This window comes from Dermacentor variabilis, chromosome 5 (assembly GCF_050947875.1).
Source record: "Dermacentor variabilis isolate Ectoservices chromosome 5, ASM5094787v1, whole genome shotgun sequence".
Classification (NCBI taxonomy): Eukaryota; Metazoa; Arthropoda; class Arachnida; order Ixodida; family Ixodidae; genus Dermacentor; species Dermacentor variabilis.
The window spans coordinates 116,132,459-116,145,168 of NC_134572.1; the positions used below are offsets into that span (position 1 = coordinate 116,132,459).

The 12,710-nt window shown below is 43.8% G+C and overlaps 1 protein-coding gene and 1 long non-coding RNA gene across 3 annotated transcripts in view; one reads left to right on the top strand and one right to left on the bottom strand.

Annotated features, from left to right (window-relative positions):
* Positions 1 to 12,710, bottom strand: part of LOC142583083 (uncharacterized) — a 417,463-nt gene that overhangs the window by 339,010 nt on the left and 65,743 nt on the right. The window lies entirely within an intron of this gene.
* Positions 1 to 12,710, top strand: part of LOC142583082 (glycine receptor subunit beta-type 4-like) — a 29,732-nt gene that overhangs the window by 15,782 nt on the left and 1,240 nt on the right. Inside the window, exons 5-7 of the mRNA XM_075693376.1 lie at positions 7,346 to 7,428; positions 9,679 to 9,813; positions 10,874 to 11,247. Coding sequence (XP_075549491.1) covers positions 7,346 to 7,428; positions 9,679 to 9,813; positions 10,874 to 11,247 — 592 coding nt within the window. The remainder of the gene's footprint in view (positions 1 to 7,345; positions 7,429 to 9,678; positions 9,814 to 10,873; positions 11,248 to 12,710) is intronic.

The following is a 12,710-nucleotide window of genomic DNA, read 5'->3' on the forward strand; positions in this document are numbered from 1 at the left end:
CTCGTCTACGCAGCAGGAGTCGCCTTGCGTGCTGTGTCACGCCACGTAGCATAGTTGTAATATTATGACGCCATCAGAGCAGCTACAACGCAACACTAACCCTTGCTGTCACTGTCAGTGCTTCGCCTCGGGAAAAAACTGGTGATTATGATACGAAGGCGCCAACTGGCCCACTGAGTGAAAAATCCGGTGTCTATCGTCTGCAGCAGCGAAACGGCGCCTAAACTAGCATTTCCGTTGGCTGCGACGCCACGTCACAAGCTGTGCCTCGACGGAGGAGAGCGGGCGAAAGGCAACACCCACGGCCGCGATAGCGCGCGAGGTGTTGCGTGAGGGAAGAGCTATACTCCGTTTCATACATCAGGTGCAACGCTGTGGAAGCTACGCAAGTAGTGCGGCCTCCAAATTTTATCACTCCGCGCTTTCCGTCTATGCTTCGCTGGGCACCAGTGGCGTTTGCTCGCGCGAACATGCACGTGAACCTGCCGCGACGGGATGCAAATAAACTACGAAAAGCAAATTGATATAAAACAAAGTGTTAGCAGCCGAATGAACGCACGGTTTGTTTGATTCTAAGGGTAAATTCTTATTTTCACTCATGACTGACCCTACATAAAGAACATTTTCAGAAAAATCGGTCAAAAAACCCCGAACTGTTTCTAAGTGCGAACGCAGTCACTGCAAAAAGTATCTCTAGCCTCCACAGCATTGCACCTGTTGCATAAAATGGAGTATAGGGCACCGCCGCAACGCACGTCACCCTCGCTCTCGCTCTCGGCGCGAACGCTCCTCGACGAAGTAGCGCCAACGCCTCCTCGACTCTGCTTAATGACGCGTGCTAATTGGACCGAAAGTTCGACTGCCAAGCCCGGCGTGCCAAAAGTGGCGACGTCAAAATTACCGCGGCTTACTCCGCAGCATCCCCATTAGATTCTATGGCAGTCGGGCAGGCAAGATTCCATAACGGCATAAGTCGACGTGCACGGGCCTTGTGCTACGTAGGAGCGCATCGCCGCATCGGCGGCATGCTTCGTTGGTACCCCAGGCTGCTGCTGCTTGCTGGCTCGGACAGCACGTTCCGCTATGGTACATTACTCGCAACGCAAAACTCGAAGGGCCACTCAGCGCTGTTCAATTCGACATCGATGCTTTCACATTTACAACTCGTTAGACGTTGTGAATGCAATCAGGTGGCCTCGCACTTTTTTCTTCTTAATTCTTGCCTGAGTTAATTAAGATAGATTCTGGGGATTTACGTGCCGAACCTACAATATCGTTATGAGGCACGCCGTGGTCTGGGTCTAGGGATTATTATTGATCACCTGGTGTGTTTTAGCATGTAACATATAAGTCTAAGTTTACGAGCGTTCTTACATTTTGCCAGTGGACGGGATCAAACCCGCGACCTCGATATCAACAGCGTTGATAACTATTTAATATAATACTCCCCATTGTCGTCACTGAAGAAGCAAAAACAAATAATCAGTCATATAAAGTACTGTATTTACACATATTAGGTGCCCCGTGTGCAACTTATGCTGAAAATTATACAGTATGATGAAGTCCTTAAATGGCGGGGCAAGACGGAAAAAAAAAAGAGCGGAACAAACATTTTCGAAATCAGTGGCAATTTCAAGTAAAATTCACTCGAATATCGCTTATATACGACATATTCGGCAAGGCACAACTTACAACGCCTTCCAGCACTTTATGCAGCGTTTCCTGTTTTTTTTTTTCGCGAGAAGTTTTTATTCGGGGGACCATATACGCAGCCGGCGCGTTGCTCCCCAATCAAAGTCAATTCCTCGATGGTAGGTAAAAAATGTCATTCTTAATCTGGAAGGGCACCCTCTACTGATTGTCACACAGCATCAGTTTCTCGGTGTAATACTTGATAGGCAGCTATCCTGGACACCCCACATAGAAAAGCAAACCAAAAACGAGGCCAATGCGATAGTGACTGTACTTCGCAGACTTGCAGGTACATCATGGGGCGGAGCAGTATCGTCCATGCTAACTGTTTACAACGCATTAATACGGCAAAAAATTGCGTATTTCGCGCCCATCTTACACGGACTTTCCCACACGTCAGAAGAGCGACTTCAAATACTTTTAGCTAGAGGACTACACATATGTCTAGGAGTTCCACGACCGACTTCTAGCTGTCGTGTAATACCTGAGGCTCGCCAATCACCGTTTCCAGTTATGAGAGCTACAGAAACATACCGACATTATTTCCGTATTCAAACACAGCAAAAAAGCCTCCCGTGGCTCTAAATATAACAAAACGAGATAGAAGTAAAGTTCACAAAGAAATTCAAGAATATCTCCACATAATGGCAAGAAATTAATTTTGAAACTCAGACGTCAAATATCCTCCATGGCCGCTTACAAGTCCAAAAATCAAATTGACAGTATAGACAGGATATTCAGAAAAAGAGACATGTTCATTCAAGTTTCTCAACAACAGCACTTTACCAGATATATATTTGTGGTATTCAGGATACAGACACAGACACGTCTATACAGATAGCTCCAGTACAACAACCTCTTTAACTTCAGCATTCATTATATCACGCCTCAATAAACAATAAAGTTATCTCGTGCGACTTTGTTTACAACGGTTGAACTATTCGCAACCCTAAGTGAGATAATATTTATAACTTCAGTAAAAGATGCGCAAAAATGGGTAATCTTGAGCGATTGACATGCATCTCTAACATCACCCTGCAGTACAAAAGGAAAAACAATCTGTGATAGTATAGTATACGAAACACTTAAAGACCTCACAAACGCAAGCCAAGCGAAGCATGAAATAGCATTCCAGTGGATGCCGGGGCATTGTAACATTCCTAGCAAGACAGCAGCCGATGAAGCAGCACGACAAGCATACCTCAAAGATGATGTGGTTCCGTTCCCAATATCAAAGCATGAACTACGCTGCATTATAAGGGCAATGTCTTGCAAAATGTGTAGAAATACTTCGTTCGACCGGAATTATAAGAGCTCGAATTTGTATCATATCGGTCCGTTTACTGAATCCAAATTTCCATTGACATTAGAGAGAAATATGGAAGCCCTTATTCATCGATTAAGGCTAAGCACTGCTTACATAAAACATTTCTTACATAGCATTGGCCGTGCGGAAACCTCCGAATGTGATTGTGGATATATAGATGAAGATATACATCGCCTCCTTCTAGACTGCCCACATCACGACACACCAATACGCCGACTTAAATCAACCCTAATTACATTAGAACGCAGACCTTTCAGTTTAAAGAAACTTTCGGGTCCTTGGCCAACAACGGCCTTGCGGCAGAGCGCTTTAAAAGCATTAAAAACTTTTCTCGAAGACAGCTGAATTGCTGGCCGTTATTAACTCTTTTAATGTTCCTTTCATTTCAGTGTCGCTGTATACATCTATGTGTTTGCGGATTATGTTATGCTGACTGTTCTGTTGTGACTATATGTGATAATGCATTGACACGATGTATGCATCACCCGGTGACTAGAGACTGTGTTATTAGGCGATTGTATTATTTATATTTTTGAGACTTTCTTCTACAGAACTGTGGAGTCATTTAACTCGTATATTGCATGTACCATGTATTTCTCACGTCATAGTGTTACTGTGAAAACGTTGCTTGAGAAGTTCTGCTGCTTGTATGAATAGGTTATTTGAAACGTAATCTTAAACCCTATGTTGTAGGTTAGACCCATCCAAGAGCTAAGGAGTAGCCGGCGCCTTAAAGTGTGCGTAAACCATCTCCTTATATCATAAAGATAAAATAAAAGGTGTGAGGCAAACGAGGCCATAAGTAATAGGCAAGTTTAGAAGAGTGAAATTCCTGTACAGAAAATGAATTATTGAATGCATTTGCAATGTCAGATGGTTTATCGTAGGTGTGACCTTACCGCATCTTGGGTATAAGGGTATTAGACGTAGTCCTGCTCAGAAAAGAATTGATTACGTTCCACTGCTGTTTCCGATTATTGCCAGTGCTTTTAAGTTTGTTCTCATAATATGCCTTTTTAGTGTCCTTGAGAAGCCTCTATAAAATGTTAGAATATGTCCTATAACGATTACGTAAATTGTTGTTGAATGGCTGACTCTTCGTTTTTTTTTTTTTTTATAAAGGTTGTCTTTCTTTCGCAGGCAGTTCAGTAGGCTATTGGTTATCCGCGGGTTATACGCAGTCGAAAACTTATGTCTCATCATCATCAGCCTGGTTACGCCCACTGCAGGGCAAAGGCCTCTCCCATACTTCTCCAACAACCCCGGTCATGTACTAATTGTGGCCATGCCATGCCTGCATACTTCTTAATCTCATCCGCCCACCTAACTTACTGCCGCCCCCTGCTACGCTTCCCTTCCCTTGCGATCCAGTCCGTAACCCTTAATGAGCATCGGTTATCTTCCCTCCTCATTACATGTCCTGCCCATGCCCATTTCTTTTTCTTGATTTCAAGTAAGATGTCATTAACTCGCGTTTGTTCCCTCACCCAATCTGCTCTTTTCTTATCCCTTAACGTTACACCTATCATTCTTCTTTCCATAGCTCGTTGCGTCGTCCTCAATTTGAGTAGAACTCTTTTCGTAAGCCTCCAGGTTTCTGCCCCGTAGGTGAGTACTGGTAAGACACAGCTATTATATACTTTTCTCTTGAGGGATAATGGCAACCTGCTGTTCATGATCTGAGAATGCCTGCCAAACGCATCCCAGCCCATTCTTATTCTTCTGATTATTTCCGTCTCATGATCCGGATCCGACGTCACTACCTGCCCTAAGTAGATGTATTCCCTTACGACTTCCAGTGCCTCGCTGCCTATTGTAAATTGCTGTTCTCTTCCGAGACTGTTAAACATTACTTTAGTTTTCTGCAGATTAATTTTTAGACCCACTCTTCTGCTTTGCCTCTCCAGGTCAGTGAGCATGCATTGCAATTGGTCCCCTGAGTTACTAAGCAAGGCAATATCATCAGCGAATCGCAAGTTACTAAGGTATTCTCCATTAACTTTTATCCCCAATTCTTCCCAATCCAGGTCCCTGAATACCTCCTGTAAACACGCTGTGAATAGCATTGGAGAGATCGTATCTCCCTGCCTGACGCCTTTCTTTGTCTATAAGGAATTATAAGACTTATGTCTATAAGGAATTAATTTAGTGCCTTTGTTGAGGGCGTTAACTATGATGTTCGAAAACCTCTGATAAGTAATTTCTGAATTTGTTGTCGCTAGTACTGGTGACCAGTCTGTGTGGCTGATTATATCTATGAATAATGAGTTGTTTAGGTTGCTTGTGAAAGACTGTTTTTCAGTTTTGGACGGAATACTTAATTGAGTGAACACAGGGTAGTGGTCAGTTATCGATACCTCAATAACACCAGCATTAGAAAGATTAGATAATATGTAGTCAGCAAGAGTACCTTGTCTTTCAGAACTGCAACGCGTTGAAACAGTTAATATACATGTACAGCCATATCCGTTGATGCAGGTAACAAATTCAGTGACACATGTGATGGACTGTTTTAAAGGACTAATATTTATATATCCTAATATAAGCATAATTTGTTTTGTGATAGCTTATGCAGGGTTTCGCCCACAGCCAAGCAGAACACATTAACACAAGTTGAGGGTGATCTATAAATGCAAGCCACAACTAAGTTCTTTCTATCTTAGAAAAAGTAAGATTCATGGAGTTCGATCTAAACAGAATCACATTTAAAAACGTTAAGTGTCAAGCCAAGTCTACGGTGATACTGGAAGTCCGAAGAAATGAAAAGAGCGGCGCCACCATGATTGCTTTCGCTGCGGTGACAGTACTCTGAGTGATATGAAGAAAAGCTATACAGATTTTTATAATATTATCAAGGTATCTTCGCAGGATGCGTGCATTAAAATGGATGAGCGATTTATTAGAGTTGAGCAGGAGTGAATTGTGCCATATTAATAAAACAGCGTAAGTTTACAGAGACCTATAGGTCAAGACTGCAACGTCGTCATCGCACGTTATGCGAAAGACTCGGCTGTCCACAGCGTTACGTGCCTTAATTTCGCAGGTCTCTGTACAAAGAAGGAACCATTGCTTCTGTTTTTTCAGTGCCAGCGCTTTCGCGAGTTGTGAGAGGTGCTTGTCAACAAAACTTTCCCGGGTTCTTCAGGCGGAGAAGCCGATGCTGCGTGTGTTGAGTCGGGCGTTCCGTGCTTTTGTCACAAATTCATTTTTTTTTTTGCGCGTGAAAAGAAACGAGCGATTATGTTTGCTCGACCCGACTGAGCTTACAGATGGTGAAGTAAATAGTTCAGAAGCCGTGATAGGGCAGTTGACTTTTTCACTAATGGCGGTTAGTATAAAAACACAGTCCTGAGTGGATGGTACGCCTTTGATTTCGACATTGTTCAACCTTGAGTATTGATCCATTTCGGAAACTTTCTCTTTCAGCAGATCGTTTTCACTTTTCAAGGCCTTATTATTTGCACAGATTTATGTTTGCTGGCAAGGAACACTTCCCACAAGGTCATTCAGCAGTTGCATACGGACATTACTTCTTGAAACTTCCGCGCTTAGCTTACCGACAACTAAATCTGATTCCTGGAGCTTCAGTCTACCATTCACAAAAAGTTCGTTGACAAGCTGGTTCACGCGATGTTCGAGTTCTAAATCAAGCTGCTGAATTTTCTTTGTCAGTTCAGCATTTCTAGGCATTGTCAACTACCGATAGAGCAATTTCAAGACCAGACGAAGCATGTACAGACAAGAAACCTAAACAGCGGCCGCAGCTGTGGTAAAGATTTTGCACAGAAATAACTTAATAAATGCGTAATACAACCAACCTTTACAAAGTAGGAACAATGCTCAGTGCTGCGCTTCCAACGGCAGCCGCTTCTGTTGTGACCGACGAAATTCTTTTAAATGCAACAAACATCATCAAAATAAGTACAGCGGTTGGGGACAAAAACAATTTCCTTTCTCCATTTCTAGGTACATTCACTAGCTAAAGCTTCCTCCTAAGCACGAAATTGCCTTATCCTGAGATTAAGTCTGCGTTGCGGCTGCACGTGGTTACTGTGCACGTCGCTGTTGAAAGCAAGCCGATTACCAGAACCAGCCCTCCACCTTCACACGGGGAGACCATTCGCGGTGTGTACAGACGCCATCAGAAAAAATCGCGGTAATTGAATAAGTCTGCCTCCATAATTTCTTTTACTAAATGCAATGAAAATTAATAAATAAAGACACACATCGTAATCAGCTTTCACAAAAGCGCCGGCTTATATGTTTGCTGGTCTTGAAAAAGAAGCGTTAAAATTGCTAATGTGATTTTTTTCTCTTTTTTTTCAGGGTGCGCCTGAAGCTTTCCTGCCTTATGTATTTTCACCTATTTCCCCTGGACAGACAAAAGTGCTTCATTGTTATTAGACCATGTGAGTATGCATAAAAATATCAGAGACTGACATGCACCGCTAACAAAGTAACAAAGAGCGTTAGCTGTTGTGTCAGAGCTAAGAAAACTTTGTAGACATGTTATGTTTTGTCGCCTTTATTTATTTTAACGTAGCGATGAAGGCCTTCGAGTGGTCTTTTTATGCCACATCCGCCTCCGCCGAGCATCAGACGCCACAATAGGCTTTGGTGGGAACTTATAGCCATTGGCTGTGAACAGATAAGAGTCTGCAGACGCGAAGAGCACAACCGAAACAACGAGAGGTCGCTGGCGGAAAACATTGTGGCGAAAGTACTGCCTAATTAGGCAGAGGAAGGGCAAGACAGATCGTCCTTGAACCACAAACTATCACACAAAGAGCAATTGTAGCCAGAATTGTCCAGAAGCTTTGTTGAATGCCTTGATTGCAGCCTCTGTTCTGATTGGTGCATTTGCTCGCGACTCAGTCACCTTGCTTCTGCGGGTGGTTCGAATTCCGAGGTCGTGGTGTCTAAGACGGTGAACTTCTGCTTCAGGCGCTCGAACTACAGCGTCCTCGCGTCTATATCCCTTTGCTTCTGAGGCTCAAATCAATGGGTCACCTCGCTTACGTCACCGTGCTGCTGCCTCCACGGCACGCAAGGCAGAATTGTTCTTGCGGGCTAGGCATTTCCGTCCCCAATTCTACTTTGCTGGATCGCGTAATGGTACACTAAAGCAAACGGCTAAATCTATATAGACGGATAAAGCGTTCTTTGGAAGCTCTATTGTCGTTAATTACAAAATAATAAATTTATTATTAGAAGAGAAAATGAAAGTCAAAGTTTCAGTTTTTTTCAATTTCGCGCCGAATACACTATGCCGGTACGTCACTGTGACGTCACGTTGTTCAACATATCTTTTCGTACTTACGCTGCGTTGGTTAAGCAAAAGTTTGCGAAACTCGCCATGTTCAATCTTTGGCTCCTTGAGAACAAAATGTAGTCTATCTTTACCACTAAAGAGTTACCGAGCCCCTACAAGACGCTGTCATAATCTATGACGTCGCAGCAATTTAGTGCGGGAACTTCAAGGAGGCGTCGTCACCCGCCTTTTGTTATTACGGTTTTTTCTGTCTTGCCAAGCGTCTTATCGCTGTAAGAGTACTTTTTTGATATTTTAGTTTACTGACACAGAAAAAACACTTTTCTCTTTAGTGTCCCTTTAAGGCTCGGAGGGTCCTGCTTCCATCATGACATTCCACGATACTGTGGCCACACTCAGTTGTTCTGTTGACGGGTTTGCCTTTATGAATGGCCTACACCAACTACCGGTGAATGCTTTCCGCCTCCTGTGATGCCTGGAGGGCACGACCACCTGGTGGTGTTTAAGGGAACCGAGCTTTGTGTCACTGTAACCAAACTGTCCTCCCTAAGCGGTGAAAACGCACGCTTGAACCAGTGTATCAAAGCACCTTCTGGCATGTTGTCAAGGTATCTTCTGAAACCTTGTAAAAGTGCTGTCACCTCAAGGTACCTTCCGGAAGCGGACGCTCTGGCAAAGGCAGCACATGATTTTCATGCGTCTGTCTGCACCGTTGTAACTATCTTTGACGCCAGGCACACGTTGAAACGGCACCTTACGGCACTCCATCCGGACCAGCAGGTCACCAGCGGGCGACCCCCATCCCATTCCTTCGTCACCAGGCAGTATTGGTCGCTCCTGCTGCGCCTCCGGCGGATCGACAGCTCCTGGATGGCATCCCAGAAGTGTACCAGGGGCCTATCCGCATGCCCGGACAGTATAGCGTGTGCCACGGCAGATACAGTTGAGCCCCTCCTCTGCTACTGGCCCGCTTGTCAAAGGAGAGGGCTTCTCTATTCACATCGTTTTGACGCATGGGCATTCCAGCAGTCGTGGCATGGCAACTTCTGTTCCGCGGCCGACACCACAGCTCGGCCTTCAAGCACCTGCTTAGATTACTGGGAGACACGAGGCTGGTGTCTAAGCTGTAAATGCGCAGCAGTAAATTCCTCTGTTACCTATCCTCTTTGTGTCTCCCTCGCCTTTCCCAAAGCGCTGAGACTTACTACCTATAATAGGGCTGGAGAAAAGGCCGCCTCTTACTGTCTACGATCTCTCAAACTGAGCAACGAGAAAAGAAAGTCTAGCGCTTTAAAGGTCATCGCATCGCCGTGTGCGAAACAAGTTGTGGCGCATGTTGAATAAGTGACCATATCAATACAAGGTGCATGATTTTTCCCCGCTCCAGATGCACAAAGAAATGATCAAACAAGAATTTCTTGGGCACGCGACAAGCCCATTTCTCTGGAGTTTGAGATACAAATGGAGGAATTTGACCTGGTTGGCTTCTACACAGGGGAGTTTATTGAGCGGCGACAAATAGGTAAGTATGCTGCAATCGGCAGTGGACCGCGTACACCACAGCTTGTTCATTTAACTAAAGTGCACTGGACAGTTTGTAACCAAACTTACAATAGCTCAAGAACAATTCTTTCATCAGTTCATTGTCGCATTTCTTCAACGCCGTCGCAAGAAAAGCAGAGAGCTGACCAAATAAATATGCAAGACGAGAAAAATGTAAACTAGATTGCTTCTCTACAGGACCGTACAAAAGTGAAGGCTCTTACCTACAGTTAGCCGGAGCCAAATAAGCCATCGAAATTATTTGCACAAGACAATCATCGTGGCAACCAAAGATAGACGCTACCGAAGGACCGGCTATACCATGCGTAAAAAATAAACTGGAGCAACTAAGGAATTACCAGTAAAAACTAAGAACTACCGATAAGCGCTGATTGCAAAAAACAATATTAGTAAATTACATTTACATAGGTTAGAACGAACAACGGTGACCCTCTACTTATGCAATAGCATACTTGTATATATAATGTGATGATTGCCACATCTCGATGGTTGCGCGCCAATGCGTTGCGCGTGACCTTGCACACTCTAAAGTAAGAAAATGACATTGCAATACATCGTATGAACTTGCAATTTCGTGCACACTCTGAGGCTCTCGCGTACGCTCAACATAGGTCGAGTTTTCTGTTAGATACATCCAAAGCTGGGGAAGTCCGCTGTAATTTTATAAAGAAATCCGTGAACGATTCCGGAATTGAACCTGTCTTTCATAGCACAGCCAGCCAACGCTCCAACAATTAGGCCACAATCGCAGGCACGATTCTCTTGCACCAAAATCGCTGTTTGGAATGTCTGGCACGTGCGTCACGTGATAGTTTCTCGCATTCTTCGCTACTTTCTCACGACTCGTGACAGATAGCGCTTTGAGGCGCTATGTTAGATTGCACTGCCTTCGGGATCGGCCCACTCTTTTAGGTCAAACGATCATATACCTCCATAGCGGGCAAAGTTCGCCTACGTAGTTATCGCATTAAAAAGTATGCTGGATCCACCACAAATTTTTTAAAACTTTCTTTGCGCAGGCACATTCAGCACACTGAACGTGACGTTTCTTCTGCACCGCCGAATCGAGTTCCACCTCATACAGAGCTACTTCCCCACCTGCCTGGCTGTGTTCATCTCGTGGGTGCCCTTCTACATCACCATGCAGCTGCCGCAAATACGCGTGTTGATCGGCTGCACCACGTTGCTGACCGTGGTCTCAATCATGTCGTCAGTCCGCACAGTCGCTCCTCGGGTCACATACGTGAAGGCTATCGACGTGTGGGCCACCTTGTGCATAATCTTCATATTTGCCGAGCTGGCAGAGACCACCCTCGTCAACTATCTCATACGCATGAAGCTCAGGCCTCACGTCATGCGAAGAGTGGACTTCGGCATCGCCAACCTTCTGCACGTGAGTTCGACTCCCTGAGCATTCGGCGATGAATCTGTTAACCGTTTCCTTATCACGCGGTAACAAACGTTGCCCTAAGCGCAGGCGTGTTACTGAATAAATATTATATGCCTTGTAGGCTCGGTGTCATGGTACGGTATACTCTTGTGCTTAAAAGAAAAAAATAACTGTATTCTGTCTTCATGTATTTAGATGGAAAATGAGCCAGAAATTTGCATTTTTACTGGTAATATCGTGGGCAACGAAGTTACGGGAACAGCTCGGACGTTCGGTTCAGTTCAGTTTATTTCCTTGTTATACAACAAAGAGAAGCAAGAGCCAATACTCGTGTGACCTGACAGAGGCTCTCACTCGCACTGATTTTTGGCATACCGGTAGATTGTACATTTGATACAGGCGTCCTTATATGCACTGTACGCACATGTGGTGACGTACTTTCCTCATACGCACTGCGCACAAAAAAAAATCAATCACCTGAATTACACGTCTTTCAAATTTGTAATGCTACACAAAACGACACATACATTTAAATCCTTTACTTTTCTCTACCAGGATTATAGTAAAGGGGCATATTTACCTGTAGGAAATATCACAAATTGACAAAGGAGATTTTATGTAATGTTTGAAGTGAGGTGCATAAAAATCAATTTCATGCTCAAGAACATCTAATAGTCGAGGTATTTGATAGTCAAGGTCTTGACGTCCATGATATGTACGGGTGAAAGGCGTTCTCGTTTGCTTACATAATGGATAACTTAATGCAGAAGTGGATACGTTAACGATGTGATGCCTATTACTTTCTATATGTAAAACTAATCCATAAGGATACGTCCGGCTGGCTTGGATCAATGAGTGATTGCCAAAGAGGTTGTATGTCAGTAGATTTCGTGGCCTACCATGATAGTTTTCAAATATTCGTATAACCCTTTTCTGTAGAAGTACCAATTTTCGCAATCTTTTGCAGTCGTTGTTTCCCAAATTAACACGCAGTAAGTAAGCTTAGAGCAGCAAATGACGTAGCACATTGCTTTCTTTAGCCGTAGTGGAACAAGTTCACTAATCCTATACATACAACCTACTACTCAACTAAATTTATTGGTTAGCCTGTTGAGATGAGTCTCCCAAGTGAGATTGTCATGAAACAGATCCTCAAGAATTTTTGTGTTCTTATTTGTTCTTGACACTTCCTTGGAAACTTGAGAAAAAACACTTATATTCCTATGCAATTGCGTGTTTGCAGGTTTGAATATTACATACTCCATTTTATTAACACCTAATTGCAGCTTGTTTAAGAATAACCAGTAAAATTGTAACTTTAAGTACTCGTAATTTCTTTCTCCGGGTATTGCATGGAAGCCTTCGTAAAGAAAAAGAAAGATTACGTTAATACAAAGATCTCGCCCTGCCTCCTAATTTGGTTTAAATTTCATTTAAGCTGTGCTGTATATATTCATAAGTGTGCA